Below are 24,549 nucleotides of genomic sequence, written 5' to 3'. Positions count from 1 at the left end.
TCTTCATATTTTCAGTTGCTTGAGAAAAAGAGACGTCATCCCTGTCAGACAAGTCTGTGTGCTGGGTGGCCCACAGTGAAGAGCACGGTGACCATGGCTGGCTGCCTGGTGGGGAGGGGACAGGCTCGCCCGGGTGGCCACGAGCAGCTCTCTGAATTTTCACCTGTTGGTCATCGCTTCAAACTGACCCTACTTGGCAGCCACCAAAAACCTGTCCCAACTGTTCGCCCCATGACAAAAATAGCGGTGAGCCAATTCCCCTGCCCTCAGGCCTTCCCTGGGGACGGTCCCCTCTCAGCTTTGCCAGCTCCTGGGCTGGCTGTCCGGGGAGGAGGAAGGTGAGATGAGAAGGGGTCCTTACCCTGAGGTGGGCTCAGGGCATCCCAGGGGCAGCAGGGAGGAGCCTGAGCTCCCCATGCTGGGGGTATACATTCGGGGATGGCTTCGTTTCTCTTCCAGGGGAAGCCACAGGCAATGTGTGGAGGGAGCTGGAGGCACCGAGAGCTGTAAGCGCTCGCTGAGGCATGATCTGCCGTTCAAAACATCACCCGTGTGAACAGGCTCGTGTGAACAGGCTGCTGTCCTTTGCAAATGCTGACTGGGGACCAGAAGCCCTCCCTCCCCAGTGGACCCAGGCGGCCCAGGTCCAGGCACTGGCAAGAGGGTTTGGGCATCAGGCCCCTTGCTCCGGAGGCCCTTTTGGCCCCACGATTGCAAACCTCACCACCCTGGGCTCCATCATGCCTCTGCTCTTGCTTCCTCTCCTGCAGGTGCCCCAGGAGGGGAAGTTCAGCAATTAACTCTTTTGCCCTTCCCTCTTGTTCTCTGTTTTTCTGCTGAGGCTCGCAGGAGGGAGGCTGCAGGAGCTCTCGGAGCCTCCCATCTCAGCTCAGAGTCCTGTCCTGTGGGAGGGACCTGCCCTCGCAGGTTGCAGCACTGGGGGGATGCTGCGCTGGCCTGTCGCTTGTGGACCCTCATGGTCCCTTGGCTTTGAGTGTCCTCCTGCGGGCCACACTCCCAGCACGGAGCCTTTGGTGCAAGCTCCATGTGTTCTCGCGGGGGTGGGGGAGGTGCTCTCCAGGGAGCTGAGCTTGGATCTGGGTTTTCCACAGGGGTGACAGCAGAGGCCAGAGCCAGCGCTGTGTGGGCAAATCCAGCCTCTCCCCCCCAGGTTTCACTTCTAGCATCTGCTGAGACAAGGATGCTTTGGAGATTTTTTTGTTCTTTTTAACAAGAATATTTCAGAAAGCTGTGTGTGATAAAAATGCACTTGTGACAGAGGCGTGTGGCCATGCTGCTCCCCTGCATTTATCCATGTTTGCCACATGAAACCCTCATGCAGTTGGTAAGGCAAAAACCCACGGCTCTTAGGCTGCATTCTTCAGAGAGAAAGTGCTTTGCACCCTTCGTTCCATGTAAGCTCTTCTACTTGAGGAGCATGGGGTCCTGTGGCATGGTGAAGTCCTGCTGCAGAATTGGCTGCGAGAGGGGGAGTAGCTCAGAGATGAAGCCATGACCGTTTAGCTTCAGGCAACCTTCAGCAGAGCCACTCGTGGACTCATCAGCAAGACGGGGCAGGACGGACAGCTCTTAGGCTCATTAGGCTGGGCTTTCCCCTCCCCGCCACCTCCAGCAGATAGCATGCACACCCTGGTTTGAGGACTGCTGCTCGAAGAGGGCTATATTACATATATATAATAACATCTGTTGGAGAAATGGGAGGTTCTCCTCTGGTTCCTCCCAGAGGCATTGGGAGGCCACGAAGATGATCCGAGGGCTGGAGCACCTCTGCTATGAGAACAGGCTGAGAAAGTTGGGGTTGTTCAGCCTGGAGAAGAGAAGGCTCCAGGGAGACCTTATAGCGGCCTTCCAGTACTTAAAGGGGGCCTACAGGAAAGATGGGGATGGACTCTTTATCAGGGAGTGGAGTGACAGGACGAGGGGTAATGGTTTTAAACTGAAAGAGGGGAGATTTAGATTAGATATCAGGAAGAAATTCTTTACTGTGAGGGTGGTGAGGCACTGGAACAGGTTGCCCAGAGAAGCTGTGGAGGCCCCATCACTGGAGGTGTTCAAGGCCAGGCTGGATGGGGCTTTGAGCAGCCTGGTCTAGTGGGAGGTGTCCCTGCCCATGGCAGGGGGGTTGGAACTAGATGATCTTTAAGGTCCCTTCCAACTCAAACCATTCTGTGATTCTATTATTTTTCCAAGGGACAAACTGTCCAAGGATAGTATGTGCTGTCTGACTTGGAAAGCTGAAAAAGACACAAAGCCTCCTCCTGTCCCACAAGTGCTGACAGAGGAGGAAACCCAGCACCCTGCTTTGTGCAGTCCTGCTGCCACCAGCTGCGGACCAGCTTTGCTCACAGCCCTTATCCTCAGGCCTCCGCCTGAGCTTGGTACAGCTGAGACTGCAGTGCAGGCACCGGGAGAGGGAGGTGCTGAGGTTTGGACAACTTCAGCTAATTTAACTCCTTCCTACACATCTGGCGCTCAGATGACACTTTCAACCTGTTCAACTCCTTTTAAGAATTCTTCCCCCAGCTCCCACTCAGCTGGACACCAGGGGATGGCATGGGGACAACTGAGGACACCCTGTGGATATCAGAGAGCCCTTTCGTAGGAACTGTATTTCTTGCATGTCTCCAAGTGATTTATGGGCTGCGAGGTGGGTATTTGGATCTGGTCACAAGGCAGAGAGGGAAAGGTGAGGAGGTAGCTCGCCCGCTTGCTATTTTGAGATGTGCTGTAGTCACCTCCCCAGGAGACTGTGCTAAAAAGCAGTGAGCACCTGCCTTGGCTCACAGCACCCTCAGCCCCAGCGCCGTGCCTCCTCTCAGCACCACAGTGCCCTTGCCTTTCCGTGGAGAGCAAATGCGGCTGCATGGTCGCACCCCTCATCTTGTCTCCTCCGCAGGGTCCTCCCCTCCCCACGCCCGCACTGACAGCACACGCGTATCTTCAAGGGAAGCTCGAGACTTTGCTCCTTTAATGTGCAATAAAAAAAGGCAACTCTCCCACGCTCAACAAGAAATCCCACGAGCAGGAGCCCCAGGCTTGGCACCCTCCTCCCCGGCTGCCTTTTCACAATTAGGAAGCGTGTGCAGTTTGCTCAGAAGTTTTTTCTCCCCAGGTGCAGAGGAGCTCCTGGCTGCTGCAGGGCTGCTTTGCTGGCACGAGATGACTGATGTCTCGCTTCACCTCTGTGCTCACCAGCTGAACAAGCTACCCCAGCAACAGCATGTTCTCGCTGGTATATCAGTGTCGATGTAAGGGCCTTCTGCTTTAGGGAACGCAGCTCTTTTTGTCCCCAGCACACACAGCTACACTGAGGAGTCTACAGCGTTGGCCTGAGCAGAGTCTTGGGGAGGCTCCCCACACCGCGGCACGACGTGGTGGAAAGCATCAGTGGAAGTGAGAGAGGGAGGTGGGATGGCATCAGGGAGAGAGGGGAGGGAAGTATAATAATAGGAGAATTAAATTAACTGCAAAGAGTTTGCTGAAGGCACATCCTACCCCATAGCAGACAGCCCCTTCAGCCCCGGGTACCGCTCGCAGCTCAAGCCCTGTGTGCAGCCAAGGGCTTTGGTAACTGGCTGTCATGCAACGGAAACATTTGGGTTGTGGGTAGGATTCTGGACAAACTGACGGGGAGGGGGAGGAAAGGAAGAGGAAGAGAAGGGGTTGTGAGTGGGAAGGTGTTGCATACCACAAGCACTTGTGCAAGAGAGACTAGAGCAACAGGGTCCCTCTGCCATTAGTGTTCCTCCTCTGCCACCAGTAACGCTTCACATCTCCATGCTTTCCAGTCTAACGGTCGCAGGCAGAGGGCTGGAGATCCATTCTAGGGATGGGGTGAGGGAACAGGCAGGCAGGAATGATTTTAGCAGCAGACTGCAGCCTTTCCTGTGTCTAGGGCAAGATCTTGACTACCTCACTGGAGAGGAGGATGGGAAGCTTCTTCCGCTTTGCCCATACTGTACCAAAAAAAAAAAAAAGCCCACCAAACTCCCACGTTCTCTAGCAGCTTTGAAAACCCCCTTCACAAGTCTATTGTGTGACATCCCTAAACACAACAAAGATTATCTGAAATCTGAAAGCAGCTTAAAAATAAAAACAACTCAAAGGGAAAACAGGAAGAGAGTGGAGGAAGGGGACAGAATCCTTCCCCTGCTGGCCCCTGGTTGGAGGCAAGCAGAACAGCACACACAGCCTCTTGCTCCACAGCATACCAGTCCATAGCATTCACAAGGCAAACATAGCATCATCTTCCTTTGCTTGCTTACGATGATTGCTGGCAGCAGGAGGGGAGACGGACATCCCTGCTGAGGAACTGGACAAAGTGGGTAGCCGGTCCGCAACTTTTGCTCGCTCTTCCAGAAATTTGTCAAACTCTGGGGCAAGAGAAGGGCAGAGCATTAACAAGGAGGGAGGTTTGTGGAAAAGCCAAGGTGCTGCCAGAAAAAGCTGGAGAAAAACCTGGGGTTGGCTGGCAAGTCTTACCTTCACTGGTGACGCCTTTTGCATCCTCTGACTCTCCCTGAGGTAGGAGGAGAGAGGCATGGTTAGAAGCAAGGTAGACAAAGGCATCTGCACAGATGTGATTCTTTGTCTGCATGGAGAGAGACAGGATAGTGCTCCCCCCACTTCTGCAGTACAGGCATGTTAGAGTGGCCCTGAGCCTCAGTTCATTAGCTGTGCCTCCCAGAAGGCTAATTATACCGCTGCGGTATCCATGTGTCCTTGGCTTTTCCTCCCCTGCTCCCTCCGAGCAGCCTGTGCCATGCATTCAGCAGTACCAGTGCTGTTGTACCAGCCCCACAGACAATTCTGGTAGGACTGCTGGCTCCAGGAAAGCAGCCCCTCACTTACCACATCAGTGGAGAGCCACTTTTCTATGTCTTCCATGAAATTGGCCTGGGGAACCGGCACCTGGGACAGAAGGAAAGAGTGTGATGAGGCCAAGAAAACAGAGGATGTTTCAGGAAACCCACTCTGCAAAAAGAAAGCCCAATTCAAAAGCTAACTCTCTCACCCCACTGTTCAGTCAGCTCAGGCCCTTCCAAACCTAGCCGGTGCCACTGCAAAGCTCTCCCAGCTACCGATGCCACCGCTCACCTGCTTCTTCTGCCCCATCCACACCCAGACAAGTGCAGTTTCCAGGATACGTGCCACTAAAAGCATCTGGGGTTTGGTGGTTGGCTTTGAGGTATTAGGACTGGACCAGGCTTTCCATTTTGGTGAGGACTCGCTAGGTGAAAGCTGGCTGCTTGTGTTAGGCAGCCAGAGAACCAGAGATGTGCTTTTCTCCACACCTCCTCCCTTGTACAAACCAGTGACAGTCTGATATCAAAATCTGCAGTGCTGAAGATACTGGGTGTGCCAGGTTTGGCACCACATTAAGGGGGAAAGACACCTGCCAAGAAGTGATTCCCTGGTAGGATCACGGAGCACAGCAGGATTTGACATCACACCAAACTACAGAAACCCATCAAAGGGAAAGTAAGTCCTCTAAAATTAAAGTAATTTTATCTATCTCCAGCAGGGACAATGCTAGCTCAGAAGACTTCATGTCCCTGGCCAATTTAAGTAGCAAGGAGACACCTTTCTAGTGGACAGAGATAACCTTGGACAGAGATAAACCAAGTCTGATTCAAAACCCCAGATCCTTTTCTCCAGTCACGAGTTCCTGAACAAAGCTGAGCAAGGAGCAGCCCTTGCTAGGAGGCTCCACAAGCAGAAGCATGAGAGAGTATTTGTGGGAACTTATTTATTAGTCTCCTAATATGTATAGCTCCCTTGCTTTCAGGAAAACAGCAAGACCAAGAAAAAGATCAACGCATTCTTACCAAGGACTGGCAGATTTCCCCAAGCCAGGGAGCAAGTGCAGATAGTTACCACAGCTGGCAGATGGATGAATGGGGATGGAAGAGGATGTGTGAGATTAGGGAAGTTTTGAAGCAAACTGGCTTTGTCTACCCAAAGAGGAACTCTTTGAGGTAGAAGTGCATTCAAGCCAACTGGACAGCATGTGGGGAAACTTCCTAGAGCAGACATCAATCTGGGCAGTGCCCATTTCAGGAAGACAGGCTAATGAGTTTCAGACCTGGGAGTGTGTCAACGCCTCAGTGTGTCTGAGGGGATGTAATTGCAGGAATTCTTGCTGCCAAAAGACCAAATTCAACAGCCTGAAGGCTCAAACACTTTAGTTAGAGGAGGCCTTGAACAGGGTAAAAGCTGGAATGTGTTTTCCTCCAGATGGGGCAGCTCATGATGAGCAGGAGAGGCTGCAGGGGGAATGAATGGCAGCAGCTTTCCTCATGATGCCACCAGCTAGGGCCTCTGCCCCAGACACCCACCCCAAAACAGGCCACCCGCTATCTCAAAGAGTGGCACATGCTCTCTTGGCCTCAGAGCTCCTAGGATTTTTTACAACAGACATGTTTACTTGAGGAAGGACTGACACTCTGCCTCCTTCCTTCCCAACCCTGGTCTCCACTACTGGCCCAGACCAGGGTTACTACATTTCAGTTTGCAGCCTCTGCTGATGTCTGTGCTGATGCTGTGCATCCTCATGTGCTGTGCCAGCACCACCTCTAGTTCAGCAGCCCCAGCCTCCTTCCTCCCCGCTGGCACTCCATGATCTCACCATTCCTTGCCGCATCATCCACTTAGTCAGCTGGGCTCCATCACTAGAGGCACCAGAGTCCCCCTGGTCGAGAGAAAGTCTGCACTGAAAGCTGCTACCACAGAGGGTGAGGGAGAAGGGAGGGAGTGGGTTTAGGGTGGGGGAAAGAACACACTAGTACAGGTGGTCTACTTCTTTGATTGCAGAGAGAAGGCAACTGGACTTGGAAACCTGCTGAAGTGGAATAAACCATACATTTCCAGGCGGAAATTTCCCTGCAGATATAAGGAGGCCATCCTGTTACTGACTGGTCAACCCCAGACTTCCCATAGTTCCCCACCTCTGGGTTTTAAAGAATGAGGTATAGAGCCCAGGTAGGAAATGTGGGTTGTGGAGACTGTGAGTTATCATCAGTTATGTTAAATACTTGATTTCTTCCAAACAGACAGCACATTTACTGTGTTGTTGAGTAAGGAGGATACTCTCATTCCTGGTGATGCAGTAAAAGCTCTGTGGCCACTTACCGTTCCTGTGTTCTGCTGCCGGGCATCCAGGGCACCAGCGAGTCCTTTGGAGGCTTGGGGATCTTCGTACTTTACCCTGAAAGCATAAAGTTAGATAACACACAGGCTGATGAGATGCCTGAAAGTGAAGAGCAGGAACTCCTAAACATATGTTCAGGGCTTTTGACTGCACAGCTTTTCATCTCTCATTATTCTGTTCGCAAGAGCTTCTAGAAAGGTCTGCAAAACCCCTACTAAAGGTGTAGCCCACCACAAAACAGACTAATTTACTCACTGCAACATCACGGTGGGATACCACAGGACAGCCCTGGCACATGACAGGAGGATAACAAGGCATCATATGAAAACAACCATCCAACAGCCTAAGATACAGACTTACAGAGCTAGGTGCATCAACCATGACATGCATTTGATGTGGGATTGAAAGAGAGATAACTAACCAGAAGATTACAGCTACTTTAGAAAGGATTTGAGCAACAAGCCCCTCATACTCACCTACCTTCACAGACACAAACACAGCTCAAAAACATCTCTTAACCAATACCACTCAAGAACTGATGGTGGTGGAGTCTCACCGGTCTATACTACAGAGGAGGTGAGACCGGATGATCAGAAGAGCCTAATGTTGCTTCAAGGTCTCCAAATGCACCATTACAGCAACCTCTTTCCACACACAGACATGTCTCACCCATAGTCTCCCTCAACCCATTTCTATGTCCCCTCTGGGCTGCTACCACACATGCTAATGCACACGTCACCATTTGATCCACGCAGAGTGGGAAAAACAGTCCATCCATGCTGGGACAATGCAGCCTCTCCCAGACACTCTCCGCAAGTCTCCTCTCCAGCTGCTCCTGGGCCCCTTTTTGCAGATCCAACAGACTATCAAGTGGAGCTGTTTTTGTTGGGGGCCAAAGGCTTGGGCCACCGGCGCTCAAACTTCTCAAAGAAGTGCTCATCAGTGAAGGGGCCGCTGTGAACAATGGCATCAAGGATGAAGTACAACGCTGCTATCATGCCACTGATGAGGAAGAATGGCAGGAAAGGCTTGAGGTGTTTCAAGCACTGCTTCGCCGAAACACACATGAAGCATGGGGGGGTCAGGAACAAACCCCAGCGGCCCTGCTTGTTTCTCCTGCCAGCACGTCCCGTCCAGGAGCAACAGAGCAACGGGTCTGTTCAGACGGAGGGAGACACAGAGCAGAGGCTGGTTGAGTGAAATGGGATGCCTGAGCCAGCGAGAGTAGAAGCTACCTGGCAGAAGTGCAAGAACAGGCAGATGGAGGGCAGTGAGGAATAAATAGAAGATGTCTCGTTACTTGTGCTGAGATCACAAGCCTCAGTCTGTTAAGGACTGCGCCACAGCAGAGAGGATATGATTCCACCCCTGCCCAGATCTCCCTCAGCCTCCAGCGTGGAGCACATACCAGTGGCTCAGATTTCAGACCCAGATTGGGTGCTGTTGGCATTACTGTTTTTGTCCTGGGCTGCCTCTGTCCTCAGGCAGCACACCCCACATTAAAAGTGGTGGGGAAACCCATGGGCAAAACACATGAAGTTGTGTGTAAGCCACGGATTTCCCCACCACCTTTACCAGAAGCAGTCTGAGGCAGAGGAACGCAAGCAGACATCCTTAAGAGACCCTAATTGCTACTGCCTAGCTGCAGAACAAGGCACTCCAGTGAATGGAGATCAGGAGCACAGGTCTTTAAGGGCTGGAGGCAGCCATGCAGCCATGTGCCTATGGGCTCTACTGCTTGGTAACCGACGGAGAGCAGTAGGTGATTCTGACAGGCAAAACAGAGTGAGATCAGCTGCAGTCTCTCAAGCCAAAGGGATCCGGTCAGCACAGCTCTTGCGGCTCCTCCCAGAACAAGGATTCAGAAATCCACTCTTTGCAGAAGAGGCCTCTTCATTTCAGCCAGTACTATGGAGACTCAACTCTTAGTGCTTTACACCAGGAGGTCTCAAACACAGTATGGAGGAAGAAACATCAGTCCCACTTACCAACAGGGAAGCTGAGGCACAGAGCAGTGCCCTGCCTGGCAAACCGCAACTGACTGCATACTTCCTGCACTCCAGTTCAATACTCTGCCATTAGGCCGCATCGATATTCAGCAATTCCCAAATTCAACGTCACCCCAAGTCAGGGCACATGAGTTCAGAGACAGACAAGAAGACTTAGCTACTCCCACTCCACACTTTCATCTCCAGACGCTAAGCCTCCCCAGCATATGTGGTGCCACAGTCCACTGACACAGCGGTGAGGGACATGAGCATGTAGAGGCTGCTTCCTTCTTCCCATGCCCAGGAGGACACTGTGAAGAGGAGATGACGGCAGCAGGAAGAATGACTGGGAACACACAGGTCATCCTACAGACACTGCGTCAGATGAGTGCATTTCTATCGCATCCTACTGTCTCCCAGGAACTGCTGCTGGTTGGGGTCACAGCCCCGGTTGCCCTGAGCCCTCCCCCTTTGCAAGGAGGCAGGACAGGGCAGAGTGGGCTGCTACACTCACTCTCTGCGCTGCTCAGCCAGCGAGCTGCCACGGGTCAGGGCAAACATGTCAAACTCTTCTTCCAGCTTGCCAGAGGTGTCGAGGGAGTGCAGCCCCGCACTTACGCTGCTCGAGCCCAGGTCTGTGGGAAAGAGAGAGCAGGGTGAGCAGACTGCACATAGCAGTAAATGGAGGGCTGTGGGCTTGGAGGGTGCTAGATGGAAATCTAGCATCAGAACAGGCTAAACTGCCCAAGGCCCACTCCTCTATCCTGCCCCTCAGCTGCAGCACAGTCTGTGCATGTGTGCAGTGTCGTGGGTGAAGTAACAGAAGCAGTTTCTTCGCCTGCTCAGCAGATATTTTTAGCTCAGTCTCAGGCAGCAACAGCAGCATCAATTTACTGTGCTGATGCTGAAGGCTAGATGTTCCTGACCATTTAAGACAACTCAGAAGGAGTTGCTCTTTAACCTGTGGAAGAGGATAACCTGTGCTTCTGGGCAAGCACCTCTGAGACAGATGAGTGGATTTTCATGACTCAGGCATCATCTGAAAAAAACCTGACTTGAAAAATATCTCAACTGGCTTGTCTCTAAAAACAGTCTTGCCAATTTTCTGTAGCTGCATCCAAGCTGTTCTACATGTGCTCACAGCTAGTGAGAGCTTCAGGCAGTGCTATGTAGGATGTTGGTATGTCTTGAAGAACCCTCAGGACCCCTCAGGCTTTTTGAGTAAACAACCTGTCAAATCCTGGGTCGTGAGCCCAAGATGCTCATGGCTGCCTTTGCTCTGCTGCTTTCCTTCTCCCAGACCCCAGTGATCAGCCTGACACCACACAGCAAGAGCCAACTGCACTGCCGCTAGGCATTGGAGATGGAGTGACTTACTCCCCTACCTTGCTGGAAAGCCCAGTCCTGAGCTTCAGCCTAATGCTGAGGTCCTTCTTAAGTCACGTCCACCTCCTGCACAACATGAGGTGTGGATGCTGAGACATGTGCTTCTGTGCCTTGGTGCAAATACAAGTTTCTTCATGAGTTTATTAGTTGACAATACACCCTATTTCTCTAGGTTGCTTTATGAACGTGACTTAATAATTTTGGGATGTGATTCAAGGGCATGAAAGAAAGGATTCCCAGAGAAGTACAGGAGAAGGACTGAGGGGAAAACTGCATAGCAACATACTCATTCCAGCCAGCTGAGAGGAAAGGTTGTTGGTGACTTCAGGCTGTCTCACTGCAGAAGGAGTACTGGGTCCCAGGTCAATCAAGCTGTTCTCTGCCTCATTTGGTGCCTTTGAAGAGAAAAAAAAAAAAAAGGAAGATGGTGGAGACTTTCTGCAGCTCAGACACCCTGACCCTGCAATCCTAGCTTATTAACACTGGAGACGGAATCCCTTCTGTACCCATCGAAAGATATCAGCTGTGAAGCTTCTCCTTGTGAGAAGGGGAACAGTGACCAGAGAACTGGCTGGGAATAGCGTCCCAGGGCAGAACACACCTCTGTAGCCAGCCTCCCAGCTCTGCTGGATGTCTGTAAGCACAGGAGGTGCTGGCTCGGAGGACAGGGCAGTGCTCAGAGGACAACAGGGGCTCATATGGGAATTGGTCCTCTCGATGTTCAATACCAGAAAACCTTAAGTGCTGCTGCTCTGCTCTTGCTCTTTGGGTGAGAGGGAGGCTCCCAGTGGCAGGGAAGGAGAAGGCAGTGGGAACTGGAGTGTCCAGCACACTAGCGTGGCCTGGTGCAGCCGGGCTGGGAGAGCAAAGCCTATAGCTTGTAAGTGGGGCAGACCGAACCTCTCTCCAATTCAGCAGGACGCTGACGGACCTGCAGGATGCAAACCAAGCTGCACAGGAGGACTGTTGCTCCAAGTTACCTTAACAGGCTGCCCTGTCCGAAGCCGCTCGAACCTGCAAGAAAGACGACAGGATGCATTTCAGTAGCGTGTGCTTAGTAGCTTCAGCCCAAGAGATTTCTTATAAAGCTTGGCACAGACTGCCCTTTCCTACATACTAGGAAAGGGGGACCATGGCTCAGGGCCCAATTCCCCCTCAAGACTGAAGACACCACAACAAGGCTCACAGAGTTGATGTCTCCTGAGAGGTGGTGTGAGGAAGCCTCGTGTGATCCTCCAGAGCTACTTGTAACAAAAATGGTTCAAACCCAGCTCTCCATACAGACACAGGGACTAAATTCTCCAGACTTCATCCTAGCTTAAGAGAGGGTTTGATGAAATAGAAGAAAAAAGAAAGGGGTGCTGATCCCACCTGGGCAAGTCCTTTCTGTCCCTGTCTGTCTCGGGCTAGAAAACCAGACCTTTCCATGCAGTTCTCTCCTTTTTCTGGGTTATGTCACAGGGATATCTTTATATTCCATCAGTAACTTACACAGCAGTTTTGAAGGGACAGGAATAAATCAGCAAAAACTGAGAACTGGCTTTCTTGTCAAAGATAGATGATACAGGCTAATGCATCTTGAGCATTATACTCATCGGCAGATCAAAAGGGTGGGATAGAAGGCCTTCAAGGGGCAGTAAACTCTTGTAGAAGAGCAGGGCAGAGAAGGGAGGAGAGAGGTACCTTTCGTGGCGCAGAAACACATTGTTGAGGTTGTCATTGATGAGGAGCAGTTCCTCAGTGAGTTGCTCATGGAGGATACGGGGAATGAGCTCCAGCACACGCTGCTGCATGGCTCTGCATGTCCGATTCAGCTCCTGCTCACAGAAAGATGAAGTTACCACAAACGTCAGGCTAAGGCTGAGCACTCACAGATTTGGAAGTCTGACTGGGACAGACAAACCCAGAGGCTACTGGGGTCTGTCTTTAAGGGTTGATGGGCAACAGATATTGTTGTGAGAGATAAACTGAATCGGTGCTTTATAGGCAATAATTGTATGCCTCTTATGTAACACATCCCCCAGAAAGGTCCTCGCAGGCTACAAGTCGCCATGTGAGATGATTCCAACCTCACTAGTCCAACTTCCCTTGGCCGTTGAAACCACCTTCCCTGTGTCTCCGTTATCCCATCACTTCCTGATAAGTCCCACACTAAACTGTCCAATTGTTCCCCACACCTGGCATGCGTCATGCCCCAGTCCATCAAATCATTGCTAAATCAAGCTGCTTGTGCCAGCCTTCCGCCCCGCCAGCATTCCTTACTTGCAACAGCTCCAGGTCAGAAGACTCAGCCTGGGACGGCACCAGCTCCGTCAACATCTCCGACATGACCTTCATGTTCCCATTCACCACTTCCAGCTCACTGCGCAGCTTCCCGATCTGCAAAAGGGAGGGGAAGTAAGAGCTCCGCCTGGGAAGACTCAGGAGATAGCTGAGGCAGCTCTGAAAGGCAGTGCACTGCTTGTGTGTGCTCGTTCACAAAGCCGAAGGGAAAAGCCACCGGGGAGCTCACTTGTCACCACTCAGTTTAGCTCTAAGGAGCTCCCAGCAGAAGGGAGCTCCATTACTTACCATCAGATTCATTTGGCTGATAACAGATGCCAGGCCCTCACCCGGGATATCTGGCCACTAGCCTAGCCTTGATTTTTAATAGCCAGCACAGGCTGCTCTTATTATTCAAATCCAGCTAGCGGCTCCTGTGTGGCAGCCACTCGAATTGTTTCATTTCCAAAGTGGCGCAAGAGGGGGGAAAAAAAAGAATTGCCATTCAAAAAGCGAGCCTCGGCTAAGCGTGCAGTTAAAGCTTTATCCCTTTGGTTTCACAAGCTGCTAATGAGCCTCTTGAGAACAGTTTCTACCCTCTCTTCTGCACGGGGATGCAACCTACTGACAGCTGGAGGTTTGGTGCTAAACATGGTGTTATATGAAGTCAGGGTGAAGAAGGAGAAAAGAGGATGGGGAAACAAGTGAGAAAGCACTGGCCTTTGGAAACCACATAGCCAGACAGTGTTGGTTCTTATAAAGCCAGCAGTGAGGCGAGATAAACAAAGAGGATAAGGAGGCATCTACTGAGCAAGCTTTTGCTGTACTGCACTACAAAACCTTGCTCAAAACCTCTGTGTCTCCTTTCCCCGCTTCCCTGTAGCCAGATCTTTCCTCTACCTGCAAGCAGCCCTGTCTTAGGAAAACACAACCACTCTGTGTTTGTGGTATCCCAGCTTATCACTGTGACCACAATGGAGCTCCGGGGAGCTCTCGAGGGACTGTGCTTTAGAGGAATGGCTCCTTGAGGACAGAGGCTGGGGAAGAACCAAGACAGCAGTCCCAGAACAGTGTTTGTGAAACAGCCCCCAAATGCAGGGAGAGTCAGCAGCACCCGGGGGCTCGTGTCCAACTCACCTGCTCTGGTGTGGGTGTGATGGGCGCATCGCTGGATGTGCCTCTCCCAGTGGGCAGGGTGACAGGGTGGAGGATGGACTCTATCTGCTGAGGGGAGTTGACTGCAGGTGAGTTCTGTCCGGATTGGGAGTCGGAGCTATACACAGTCTACAGAGAGAGATGGGAAAAGTGACAGAGAGAAGGAAATGTTAGACACTCACAGCTGACAGGACAGTACAATTAGGAGAGAAATGTTGATGGCAACTCCCCATCTCTTTTCAATATCTCTTCCAGCAAAGAGGCTGTTCTGGAGCTTCTCGCTCCCCGAAAGCCCTCTAAACGGAAGCTAGAGTTCCAGAAGTCCCCTCATAGCTCCAGAATGGCAGCTGCCCAATACCCTTCTCTTCAGCAATGGTCCCATACCCTCTGTGGTGTGTGGATGGGTGACAGCATGTCCAGATCAGTCATGGGGAACTCCAGGCCCTTCCGTCTCAGGTCTTCATAGACAGCAACAACACCAGTCAAGTCCGGTGAGCTGCGGAAGGCATCTGCCCAGGACTGGTGAGAAAGAGACAGTACAGCTCATCACCATTTGCAGTAGTCTTTAGTACAAACACCTAAAGACAAACACTCTCTGAACTGGCACAGATGCTCATGCTTCTTGGCTCACCTGGATGAGGGTCAGCACCTTGTCATGCACTATGGCAGGTGGATTGTTCTTCGGCAGGATTGTTCTCACCAGGACACCTTCTACAAAGTCCTGGCTGGACACAAGGACATGGAAGCGATGGCCGCAATTTTTGACACATGTCTCCAGGACCTTCAAAAGCAATGAAACATTATAGCCTTCTCTACCTACATGTGTTCCCCTTGTTGGCTTTAGGTACCCATGTCTTTTCAGCCAGGGAGTCAGCTTTACAGCAGGATATCACAGAGCTGAGAAAGAGCCCTGACCACTCACCGTCAAAGCCAGCATAACTTCATGGAAGTTCTTATTCCCTACAATTCGCTTCTTAATGGCTCGGAAGGCATCTTTGGGCCTGCAGGAGAAATCAGAACACCAAATGGCCACAGCTTGGGACTGAGAACTGTGAGCAGAGACAGGCGTATTTGCACTGTGAGGATAGCATGGAAAAGAAGTGGTGACAGCTCTGTGAGTAGAGATGTTTGACTTTGTTTTCATGCAACTGTGAAGCTGGAAACTGAGCTTGCTAATCCTCTGTCAGCATCCTGTGGGGTAGGACAGCAGGAGTGAAACCTACACTTTTTATTCCATGTAGCACCTTCTTTTTTACATGCTGGTCTTGACATCTCCACTGTGAGAAAGGGCAGTCCCCCTTGAATTCACTGGCAAATCCCCAGGTCCAGAGTTAACAAGTCTGGCAGATTTCTGAACATCTCCCTGCAGGGAGAGGGAGACAAGGGCTCCCCCACCCACTTTGCGCATGTCTGAGTGACCATACATGAAAATACCTGAGAAGCGAACCCCAGCAGGACTCACACAGTCAGAGGACCGAATAGCAGCCTGAGATTTTCCTCTCTCCTCAGTCACCAGCCTGCAGATTTTTACATTCCCAGAGGACAGAAAGAGAAGGGTATGAAGGAGGAATAAAATGAAGTGGAAGAATTGCAAATATGCCTTTGGGAGATGGGAGGCAGCCTAGCTTGAATCGAGGTTTCTCTGGGGACTCTGAAGGCCTGTTTGAATGGCTCCCAGTGCTCACAAATATTACAGGGAAGCATCTAACAGATGCTCTGACATCTTTGCTGTGTCTCTAGGTCTCCCAGTAGAGTCTCATCTAAGGGACTGTTGGAAGCCTAGCTTATTAGCTCCACCAGCGCATGCTACCACTGCAGTCTAGGGATCTAGTGTAACAGGGTGTGTTGGGACCTGCCGCTGGATGTGTACCCTTGCCAGCTCCCTTACCCTTCTTCAGTTTCGTTAATGATGTCGCAGATCTCCATGTTGAGAGCCCAATCCTCGCTCCGCAGGGACCCATCAGTAGCTCTCTCTGGAAAACAGAAATCAAGACACAGCAAGGCTAAGAGCGGCCCTGGCACTCTCATGGGCTGCTGTTCAGCTGTCAGGACACCCCAGAGCCCAGCCACCTTCTCCCTGGCTTCCACCACAACATGCAAGGAGTTGAATCCGGCTGCAAAGTCCAGGCCACCAAGTGCTCCCCGCTAGGTGTCACCACTGCAAAGCACAAGGCTGGCCAGCACAGGGACGGATGGTTGCTCAACTTTGCCTGCTCCACAACACAAACACACAAACACACACCGTGTGATTTCTGGTGTCCTGCACACGAAGGGAGGGGGCTCAGCATGACTTCAGCTCCACAGCTGGAGAAAAGGGGGCTTTTTTGCTTTGTTGTTGCAGGGCCAGAAACCATGAGTTTGGTCTGGTCACACTGACTCGGATCTAATGTCAATGGCACCACTCTTGGTTTGCACCAAATTAAGGAGACAAAAGAATCAACCCCCTTCTTTTTACATGGGCCCCATAAAAACAAACAAGCATACATAAACAACCAAAGCAGGGCTCTCTCTTGTTCAACGTTTACATCTCCTCCTGATCTTCTGGCCTCTGGGGAGTATGGACAGAAGTGGACTGCAGGCCGAAGTCAAAGCAATATTGTTTCAGCTTTGATTATGTCCCCTTTAATTAGGAATTCCTCAGTGAGCGTTGATGTTATTCAAGGCAGAGATTTGGGAAATGAGCAGCTATTACTGAGAGCACCAGCATCTCCACCCTATAATCAGCCTTGTCTTGGTTCCGGCCGCGCCAGCTGACTGATGCCTTCAGGGACATTGCCAGCAGCTGGGGGAAAGAACCGCCAGCGGGGCAGGCAGGACCCCAGCACTCTCCAGACCACTGGGAAACACATAGACACAGCAGATGGCAGAGGACAAGAATCATCCTTCCTGGCTCTCCCATCCTATACAACGCCTGACTTAGCACTGGGGCAAGAGAATTAAAACTAGCCAGACCGGTTTAGCACCTACCAGGAGCTCTTCAGGAGAGCTCAGACCCAACAAGGTACTTAAAAAAGTGCCTGCATTTTCAAAACTGCTGGCCCTTGCTGCTGTGGGTCCTCTACCCCTTTGGAGAGGTCCTTCCCCTGCAGAGCTGCCTTTTCCTGCTTTTGACCCAGCAGCTAATTATCCCTCTGTGGGAATGAAATGAAATGCCCATTCACGCAGTTACGGGATAGGGCCATAACACAGGAAGAAGAAGATTTTTTAACTCCTGCCTGGGTAAGCACATCCATGATGTTTTGGGATGTCCCGTTTTTAAGGCACAGGCAGAGAGCTATTCACAGCACTGTGCAATGCAGCCTCTTAGACACATTGTCCCTCCCGCAGATTACACACCACACCATGAAGCAACCTATTAAAATCTTAACACAATCCAGTCACCACCTTTTCTGTTGACTGTGGAATGTATTGATTACACTGTAATTATGCTGATTACACTGTGGCCACAGCCAGATGGAAAAGGGCAATCAAGGGAAGGAGAGTGGCAGAATGTTCTTGATGCTCTTCTACCTTTCTGAAGGTCCGGCTACTACCGTAATATCCTGAAGGCCCCTTGATTCAGGTAAACTTTTGTCACTTTGAGTATTAATTTTATATAGGAATCACGGTCTCTTGCAGATCTAAGCTTCCTCAGTGAGGCAAAGGAGGTAGCATTCCATTGGGTGATGTGGTGGAGAATATATCCAGGGCAGTGGGCTACAGGGGAACTTGTCTGGTGCACCTGGGCATATACCAGTGAATGGGTGAAGCTGTGGTAACACATGGGGGAAAATGTTTTCCGTCAGGGCTCCTTTGTGATCAGGACTCGGTACAGTAGCAGAGCTCCAGGCTCCTTCCTGCTCTGTGAAACCACATGGCCACCCTTGCCGGCAGGCAGATTGCAGCTCAGGTTGGTCTGATGGACTTGGCATGCATGGTCACAAAGCCACCCTTCACTTGCACTGTCCTCCAGCATCCCCTGCTCATGACACACCTTGGTTTGAACCCCAGCCTAGCCAGAAGTGTCTCTGCACTGTTTGCTGCCTCTGGCAATGAAGCACACAAATCAATCACACAGGGGTTGCTCTGATGAAAGGAAGTCCACATCCACTCTTCTCACCCCTGAAGACAAACACTGAACATGGAAGAAAAAAAAACACAACTCAGGAACAGGGCTGGAAAGCTCTGAGCTTCAGAAGAAACCAAGGATGAAATGAGAACCACCTTTAGCCATCAAGTCCTTGCTGTTCAAGTCTCCCCACTCCTCCTCATAGAATCACAGAATGTGTTGGGTTGGAAGGGACCTTTAAAGGTCACCTAGTCCAACCCCCCCTGCAGTAAGCAGGGACATCTTTGGCTAGATCAGATTGCTCAGAGCCTCATCAAGCCTGGCCTTGAATGTCTCCAGGAATGGGGCCTCCACCACCTCTCTGGGCAACCTGTTCCAGTGTCTCACCACCCTCATTGTAAAGAACTTCTTCCTAAGGTCTAATCTAAACCTACCCTGCTCTAGTTTAAAGCCATTGCTCCTCGTCCTATCGCTACATGCCCTTGCAAACAGCCCCTCCCCAGCTTTCTTCTAGGCCCCCTTCAGGTACTGGAAGGCTGCTATAAGGTCTGCCCGGAGCCTTGTCTTCTCCAGGCTGAACAACCCCAACTCTGTCAGCCTGTCTTCATAGGAGAGGTGCTCCAGCCCTCTGATCATCCTTGTGGCCCTCTGCTGGACCCGCTCCAACAGGTCCATGTCCTTCTCGTGCTGAGGACTCCAGAGATGGACACAGTACTCCAGGTGGGATCTCACGAGAGCAGAGTAGAGGGGGAGAACCACCTCTTTCGATCTGCTGGCCACGCTTACAAGAACATGAAATGAGTCTGCAAACACTGTTCCCTCGCTTCACTATGTTTGGTGGTACTCTGTAACCTGCTCCCCCCCACCCCCCCTAGTTTTCCTCCAAACACACCAGTCCCACCAAGGTCAGGCAGCAGGTTTGCTTTTCAGACAGGAATGCAAACAAACCGTGCGAGCTCCTTCACCTGGCTGGCCACATAAGTGAAAACGGGGCTTCCTCAGAAGTGACGCACCCTGCCCCGCTGTTACCCCACGACGCTGTGGTCACCCCGATACTGTCACCCCCATTCACACACTGGTCAACAAAGAGCAGCAGGAAAGCAGCAAACCTGACATAAAGGCAACATGGGCTTAAAAAATACAAAGCTGGACGAGCAGTACTAGGGCATATGGAAAACAGGAACGTGACCATGAGGCATTTCCAAGGACAAAGCATTTGAATTTACCCATCACAGACTAAGGCCTGGCCTTAGCTGGCTTTGGGAGAGCTGGAGCTAATGACCTTTTAATCCTCCTTGCTTCCAAGCACGAAGGGACTGTCCAAGCCTAATAAAATACGTTGGCGTTTTCCCTGAAATCCTGAACTTTACCCTTTTACTAAAGCCTGCAGAAGGGAAGAAAACAAAGTCTATTCATTAGTCACATGAAGGATCAGGGTGGCTGGCCCCGTTTCACGAGCCGTAATTAGCACATGAGCTGTCTGCCCCTCGCGAAATCTGAGCCCGGGATGGCTGGGGACAGCGACAAGTCCCTAAAAAAGCGAGCGCGGGAGGCAGGGCACGGCTGCCTGCCCAGCGCTCTGCCTGCCGGGGCTCATCAGGCAGCATCTGCTTCTGTGTGCTAATGAGCTGAGCCTGACCTGCCACGGAGAATTCCCCCCGGCGGATGTTATCGGCGGGTGTATGAATACTGTCTCCCTCCAAGCCCGAAACCAACTGGCTGTTGAATGTACAGGAGGCCCTTCACGGGGCCGCTTCAAAGCCACATTGTTTTGGCAGCCAGTCCGGCTCCCCGGGTGTGACAGCACTGGGGTTTGCCTGGTTCCAGGCTGCTGCCTCACAAATTGCTCGGATCGACCCAGAACTGCTGAGGACCGTGGTGCGGGTTGAACCAGAGCATGGACTCTTTTCCTGCCTGGCGTTTGATGTGCTCCTGCTGACTGCAGCTAGGTTATAAAAGTTATCCGGCATCATCAGATAAGAAACAACTCTGAGCTCGGCATGACTGGCACAACAGAGCTGTACCTTGCTTCGTGCCATGAGTAGATTTCACTGCTTTGCTTCTTTTCAAGTTTATTGTCCCTGCCCTGGTGGCAGGGGGGAGCCCACTGTGGGGCTGGCGATCCCACCCAGCCGTCCCTGCGGCAGCGCACCAGCAGTACAGTCAATAGCGCAGGGAAGTACAGGAGCTGGGGACAGAAGATACTGCGCAGACTCCTGTCCCCTTTGCTCCCCATCACAGCTCTGAAGCACCCATAACCAGCCAGGTGCTGTTCAGAAACCCCTTTGCCCGTGACGTGCTCTGCCATAGCTTGTCAGGGACTGCACGCCCCTCCTCCAAGCCAGGCCCTTAACCAGCATTCCTGAAAGAGCTCAGTCCCACTGGCTTTAAATTCCTCAGGGAAGCGCTGAGTGTCTTCTCACCCTTTTCAACAGGTCACCAGCATTTCATTGCACAAGACAGCGTAGGTTCAGCAGAAAGCAACGCAACAGTCCTTTCTCCCAACCTCTCTTCGATTCATAACCCCCTGGCTCAAATTAGCACCCAGTTCAAGTCTCCTTCCTAAGCCTCATGCTTTTGCTTCCCTCGAGGAAACCAACACCAGCTCAGGCAGGACTTCACCGTTCAGCCTTGCTTTATTGCTCCTCCAAAGACAGAGGGGACAACCCACTTTCTAGAGAGAACAGAGATAGGGCTCCAAGCCTAATTCAAGGATGATGGTGGACGCAGACTCACACTGACATTGCGCTGTGGGTATTCGGGTCTCTGAACTCCTCCTCCTGCTCCTTTCCTGCGAATCAGCTCAAACTCTCAGGGATCAAACAACTCTTCAACTGCTGCCTTTGCCCCTTCTCCTCCAGAGAGAGTGGGCACAGAAGACAAGGCAATGCCTTTCTGAGAAGCGATGCCTTGCATGGGACCATCTGGCTCTGAGAGGAGAGCATCACTGGTAACCGCTGGTAACTGCTTCCCACCAGCTCCCGAGGTCCCAACTCAGAGAGGGGAGCAGGGACACCTGCAAGGTGGGATCAAATGGCCATGGGGATTTTTCTGGCATACTGTGTTCTACCTGCCCCTCTTACTCACCCATGTGCAGAGGAAATCTGCTCTCTCTTACCTGCTCCCTCTTTACGGTCTCAACTTTTCTCGGTTCTCATGCTTAACCTAGGTCCCAACCATAAAAAAATCCTTTTCATCTCTGCGTTACACTGTTACTTCTCTCCCTTGCCTGCCCTCATTCACTGAAATAAACTGTCTCTGTCCCTTTCAGTATTGCTATAATTACTAGTTATTACAGGCTTCCAGGGTCAGGAGAGAGCGTTGGCGGTTTCCTCTCCATCCTCCTCTCCTCTCTCACCTTGAAATTAGATTTTCCATTTTGAAGTTTATCTTAGCTCCTAGATGGAGGCACAGTGCATTTCCCTTTTGAGGGGGGGAATCCAAGCTACGACGCTTCAGCACTCTTTGGAAATTTTCCCACTGGTCAGAAGTACTGTGTTTATAAAAAAAACCCAAACACCACAAACCAAAAACAAATATCAAAAAACCCAAACAAACAAGCCTGTATTCATCTTACTTGGGAAGAAACATCAGGGTCCAAAAACAGGACAGTGGCAACTTTTGTGACTAAATCTCAGGGCTGGGAGTAAGAAGCTAGAAAACCTGCTCCTCTGCAGCTGACTCATTCCGTGACAGATCACTGAGATTATCTGAGCATCGGTTTCCTTGTCAGCAAAATAAATGGGATTTACTAGATTAACATTAATGAAGGAATTTGAGAACTTTGTTGCAGTGTGCCACAGGGGATTTTTTTTTTTTTTATTCCATAGCCTTCATCTAAAGCTATTTTAGACTTTATAAGCTGCATCAGGCATACATTACTTTGCCCAAGTAATTTACAAGGACTCAGTGTTAGCTTTCTGCAGACAGCCCAAAGCGGTAGCAGGTTTGGTGATCAGGCTCATGGGTTCAACATGCAGCTGCCATGGACCTACCAAACAAGTTTGGGTAAGTCATGTTTGCGTCTCAAATTAAATAGGGAAGATAGCATTTATCCATGTCCCCAGGATGTTGATAGGCAATGTTCAAAAGGAGAAAACATTCATATTTTCAGCCACCAGTCCTTTCAAGTCCTCCACACTGAGTTCCTTTCTCATACGCTGTAATTCCTCCACCCCTTTGGCCTCCCATAACCCAAATCAACCCCAGTCATTAAGATCTACTGTCACACCTCTGGTACTAAGGACTCTAAACTCCTGTTTGACAACACTCTTGAAGTACTTTTTTCCTCTTCTTTGCTGTTGGTTTGTTGCTTGAAAATCCCTTCTTTAATTGAAGCAAAGCCCAGACAGAACCCACTTACAATCTGGCTACTTATACTGATCAGAAGATCTGGAGGGCAAGAAGTGATTTGTGACATCTAAAGATAATTTCAGATTGCCTCTACCCAAACACAAAAACATATCTGATGTGCTCACTGAAGGAATCAAAGAGCATTCATTCTGTAAAGGGCCGGACACGGCTTCTCCTGGAAAGTGTGATGAAACATGTGACATTCATCTGGGGAGACGTCAGATATCATCTGGAGGTTTTTGTTACAGAAAACCTTCCCTGGTGATCCTTCCACCACCTTGCTGTAGTGCGTCTCACCTATCTCGCCCAACACTAGAGAGTGGCACATCGCTGTGCCCCTGACCCACATCATTCGGACACTAGTTTGGGCAGCCTCTAAAATAAGCAGCACTTATAAAAGCATTACTTAAAGCAGCTGCTTGCTCCCTTCTCACCCTGGCCACAGCAGCCTGTTCACCTGTGCGAACACACCAAAACCAACTTGATCAAGGACCAGATATTCACAGTGAAGAACAAAAAGGTCTGTGCAAGTGACAATATGCAAGACTGAGCAAGTGCATAAACTACAAATGGACAATGCACAAGCTGGAGAGCTTAAACAGGCAACATTGACCTTCAAGCACAACCTGAAGGCCCTTTGACAATTCAACATGGGGTGAAACAATCTTTATTCTAAGTCTTTTAAGAACTGCATCTCTGTATTGAGAGCAGTGTAGCTGTTGACAGTCGTGTTCTTTCTAACTGTAGCATCTCTTCACTCCCCTTTCTCAGACGACATCCTTCTCCTGTGTTCATCTAGTTGACCTGAGCACAGTGACTAAGAGAGACTGCGTGTTCTCGGGCCTGCAAGGTCACAGAGTGGATGCTACGCTCCTGCTGTTGATTTCACTGCCGCAGCTGGTACTCGGTCCTGTGGGAAGGCCCGTGGCGCAGAGGCGGTCCTCTCCACAGGGCCAGGGGACAGCCCTGCTGGGAAGTATGGGGTGGGAAACCACCCATGGGGATGCCCAGGATACTCGTCCTTTACGGCAGGGAGCTCTGACCCGACTGGGTGAGCCGGGACACGCCAGGGCCAGACCGCCCGAAGCCCCTGTCCCCTGCCGGCCTCCAGCGGGGCAATGGCCGCCGCCCCCTCACCTCAGGGAGAGCGCGGTGCCTTACCGCCCAGGATGTGATAGGCCACTGCGGCTGGAGCCCAGCCAATCAGCAACCCCCGCTCTGCCCCCCCCCACCCCCTCCCGCGAAGCCCCCAAGGAGGTGCGGGCGGGAATGGCCCCGAGCCAATCAGGGACCTCGGCTCTGCCGGGGGGCGTGGCTCGGACCACCGGCCTGCGGCCCCTTTAAGTGAAGAAACTTCGCCTCGCCACCTGAAGACCCCCTCGCGCACGGATTGGCTGGCGGGGGCGGCCGACGGAGCCGCCTCAGACTGCGCGTCCACTATTGGTCGACAGCGCCCGTCAATCAAAGCGGAGCCCTCCCCTCATTGGCCGACGCCCTCTCCGTCCCGCCGGGGGGGCGGGGGCCGCCGCTTCCCGGAGGAAGGGGTCCAGCGAGCGGGCGGCCAGGCGACCCCCGGCGGCGCGGGGGAGGGGGAGCGGGCGGGAGGGCGGGGAGGGGGGCGCGGTGCCGCGGGTCTCACCGATGCGCTGCCCCACGGGGGTGCTGAAGGGGTTCCCGAGGAGAAAGTCCATCGCCGCCGCGCCGCGATCAGCTGACGCCGCCGCCGCCGCTCACGTGACCCGCGCGCCAGGCCGGGGCGGGCCCCCGCGCGGGCCCCGCTGTGACGCCAGCGGCCGACGCCCGGGAGGGGCGCGCGGCACCGCCCGTAACCGTCTCCGCCCGTCCCGTCCCGTCCCCGCCGCGGGGCTGGGGCGGGGAGCGCGGCCGGGACCCGCCGGCTGCCGCTGACCAGCGCTGGCACCCGGAACGCGGTGACCGGGCGTCCCGTAACCAGCGCAGATCACGGCGTCACACAGCCAGGCGTGACGTCCCCCCGCGTGCCGTTGTCACCGCCACCAACCCGCATGGTTCCGGTGCCGCCCGCTGGGTCCCCGGGACGGTCCGTCCTCCCGAGGCGCCGGTTTGTGTGAGCGGCGGTACGGGGAAGGGCAGGGCTCGCCCGCATACCCGGCGCCTTTTAACGAATTTAGGATCGGACGCGTTTTGCCGAGGAACACGTTCCGGCA

General features: G+C 52.1%; 1 protein-coding gene across 2 annotated transcripts; it reads right to left on the bottom strand.

The window, feature by feature from the left end:
* Positions 1 to 2,960: 2,960 nt before the first annotated feature.
* TOM1 (target of myb1 membrane trafficking protein) lies at positions 2,961 to 24,161 on the bottom strand. 2 transcript variants are annotated; one of them, XM_054195174.1, is made up of 16 exons: positions 24,003 to 24,161; positions 15,851 to 15,935; positions 14,885 to 14,963; positions 14,594 to 14,743; positions 14,347 to 14,481; positions 13,945 to 14,091; positions 12,808 to 12,924; positions 12,229 to 12,362; positions 11,526 to 11,559; positions 10,832 to 10,940; positions 9,674 to 9,794; positions 7,153 to 7,228; positions 4,873 to 4,932; positions 4,504 to 4,540; positions 4,287 to 4,394; positions 2,961 to 3,361 (listed from the first exon to the last, which is right to left on the bottom strand). In XM_054195174.1, exons 1-16 carry the CDS (start codon positions 24,052 to 24,054, stop codon positions 3,324 to 3,326), a joined length of 1,482 nt encoding a protein of 493 aa, XP_054051149.1. In that variant the 5' UTR covers positions 24,055 to 24,161; the 3' UTR covers positions 2,961 to 3,323. The 2 variants fall into 2 exon arrangements, with proteins under 2 accessions (XP_054051149.1, XP_054051140.1); XM_054195165.1 differs by having other exon boundaries at positions 2,961 to 4,394.
* Between the last annotated feature and the right edge of the window lie 388 nt (positions 24,162 to 24,549).

This window comes from Rissa tridactyla, chromosome 1 (genome assembly GCF_028500815.1).
Source record: "Rissa tridactyla isolate bRisTri1 chromosome 1, bRisTri1.patW.cur.20221130, whole genome shotgun sequence".
Lineage (NCBI taxonomy): Eukaryota > Metazoa > Chordata > Aves > Charadriiformes > Laridae > Rissa > Rissa tridactyla.
This window is presented reverse-complemented; position numbering and strand designations above follow the sequence as displayed.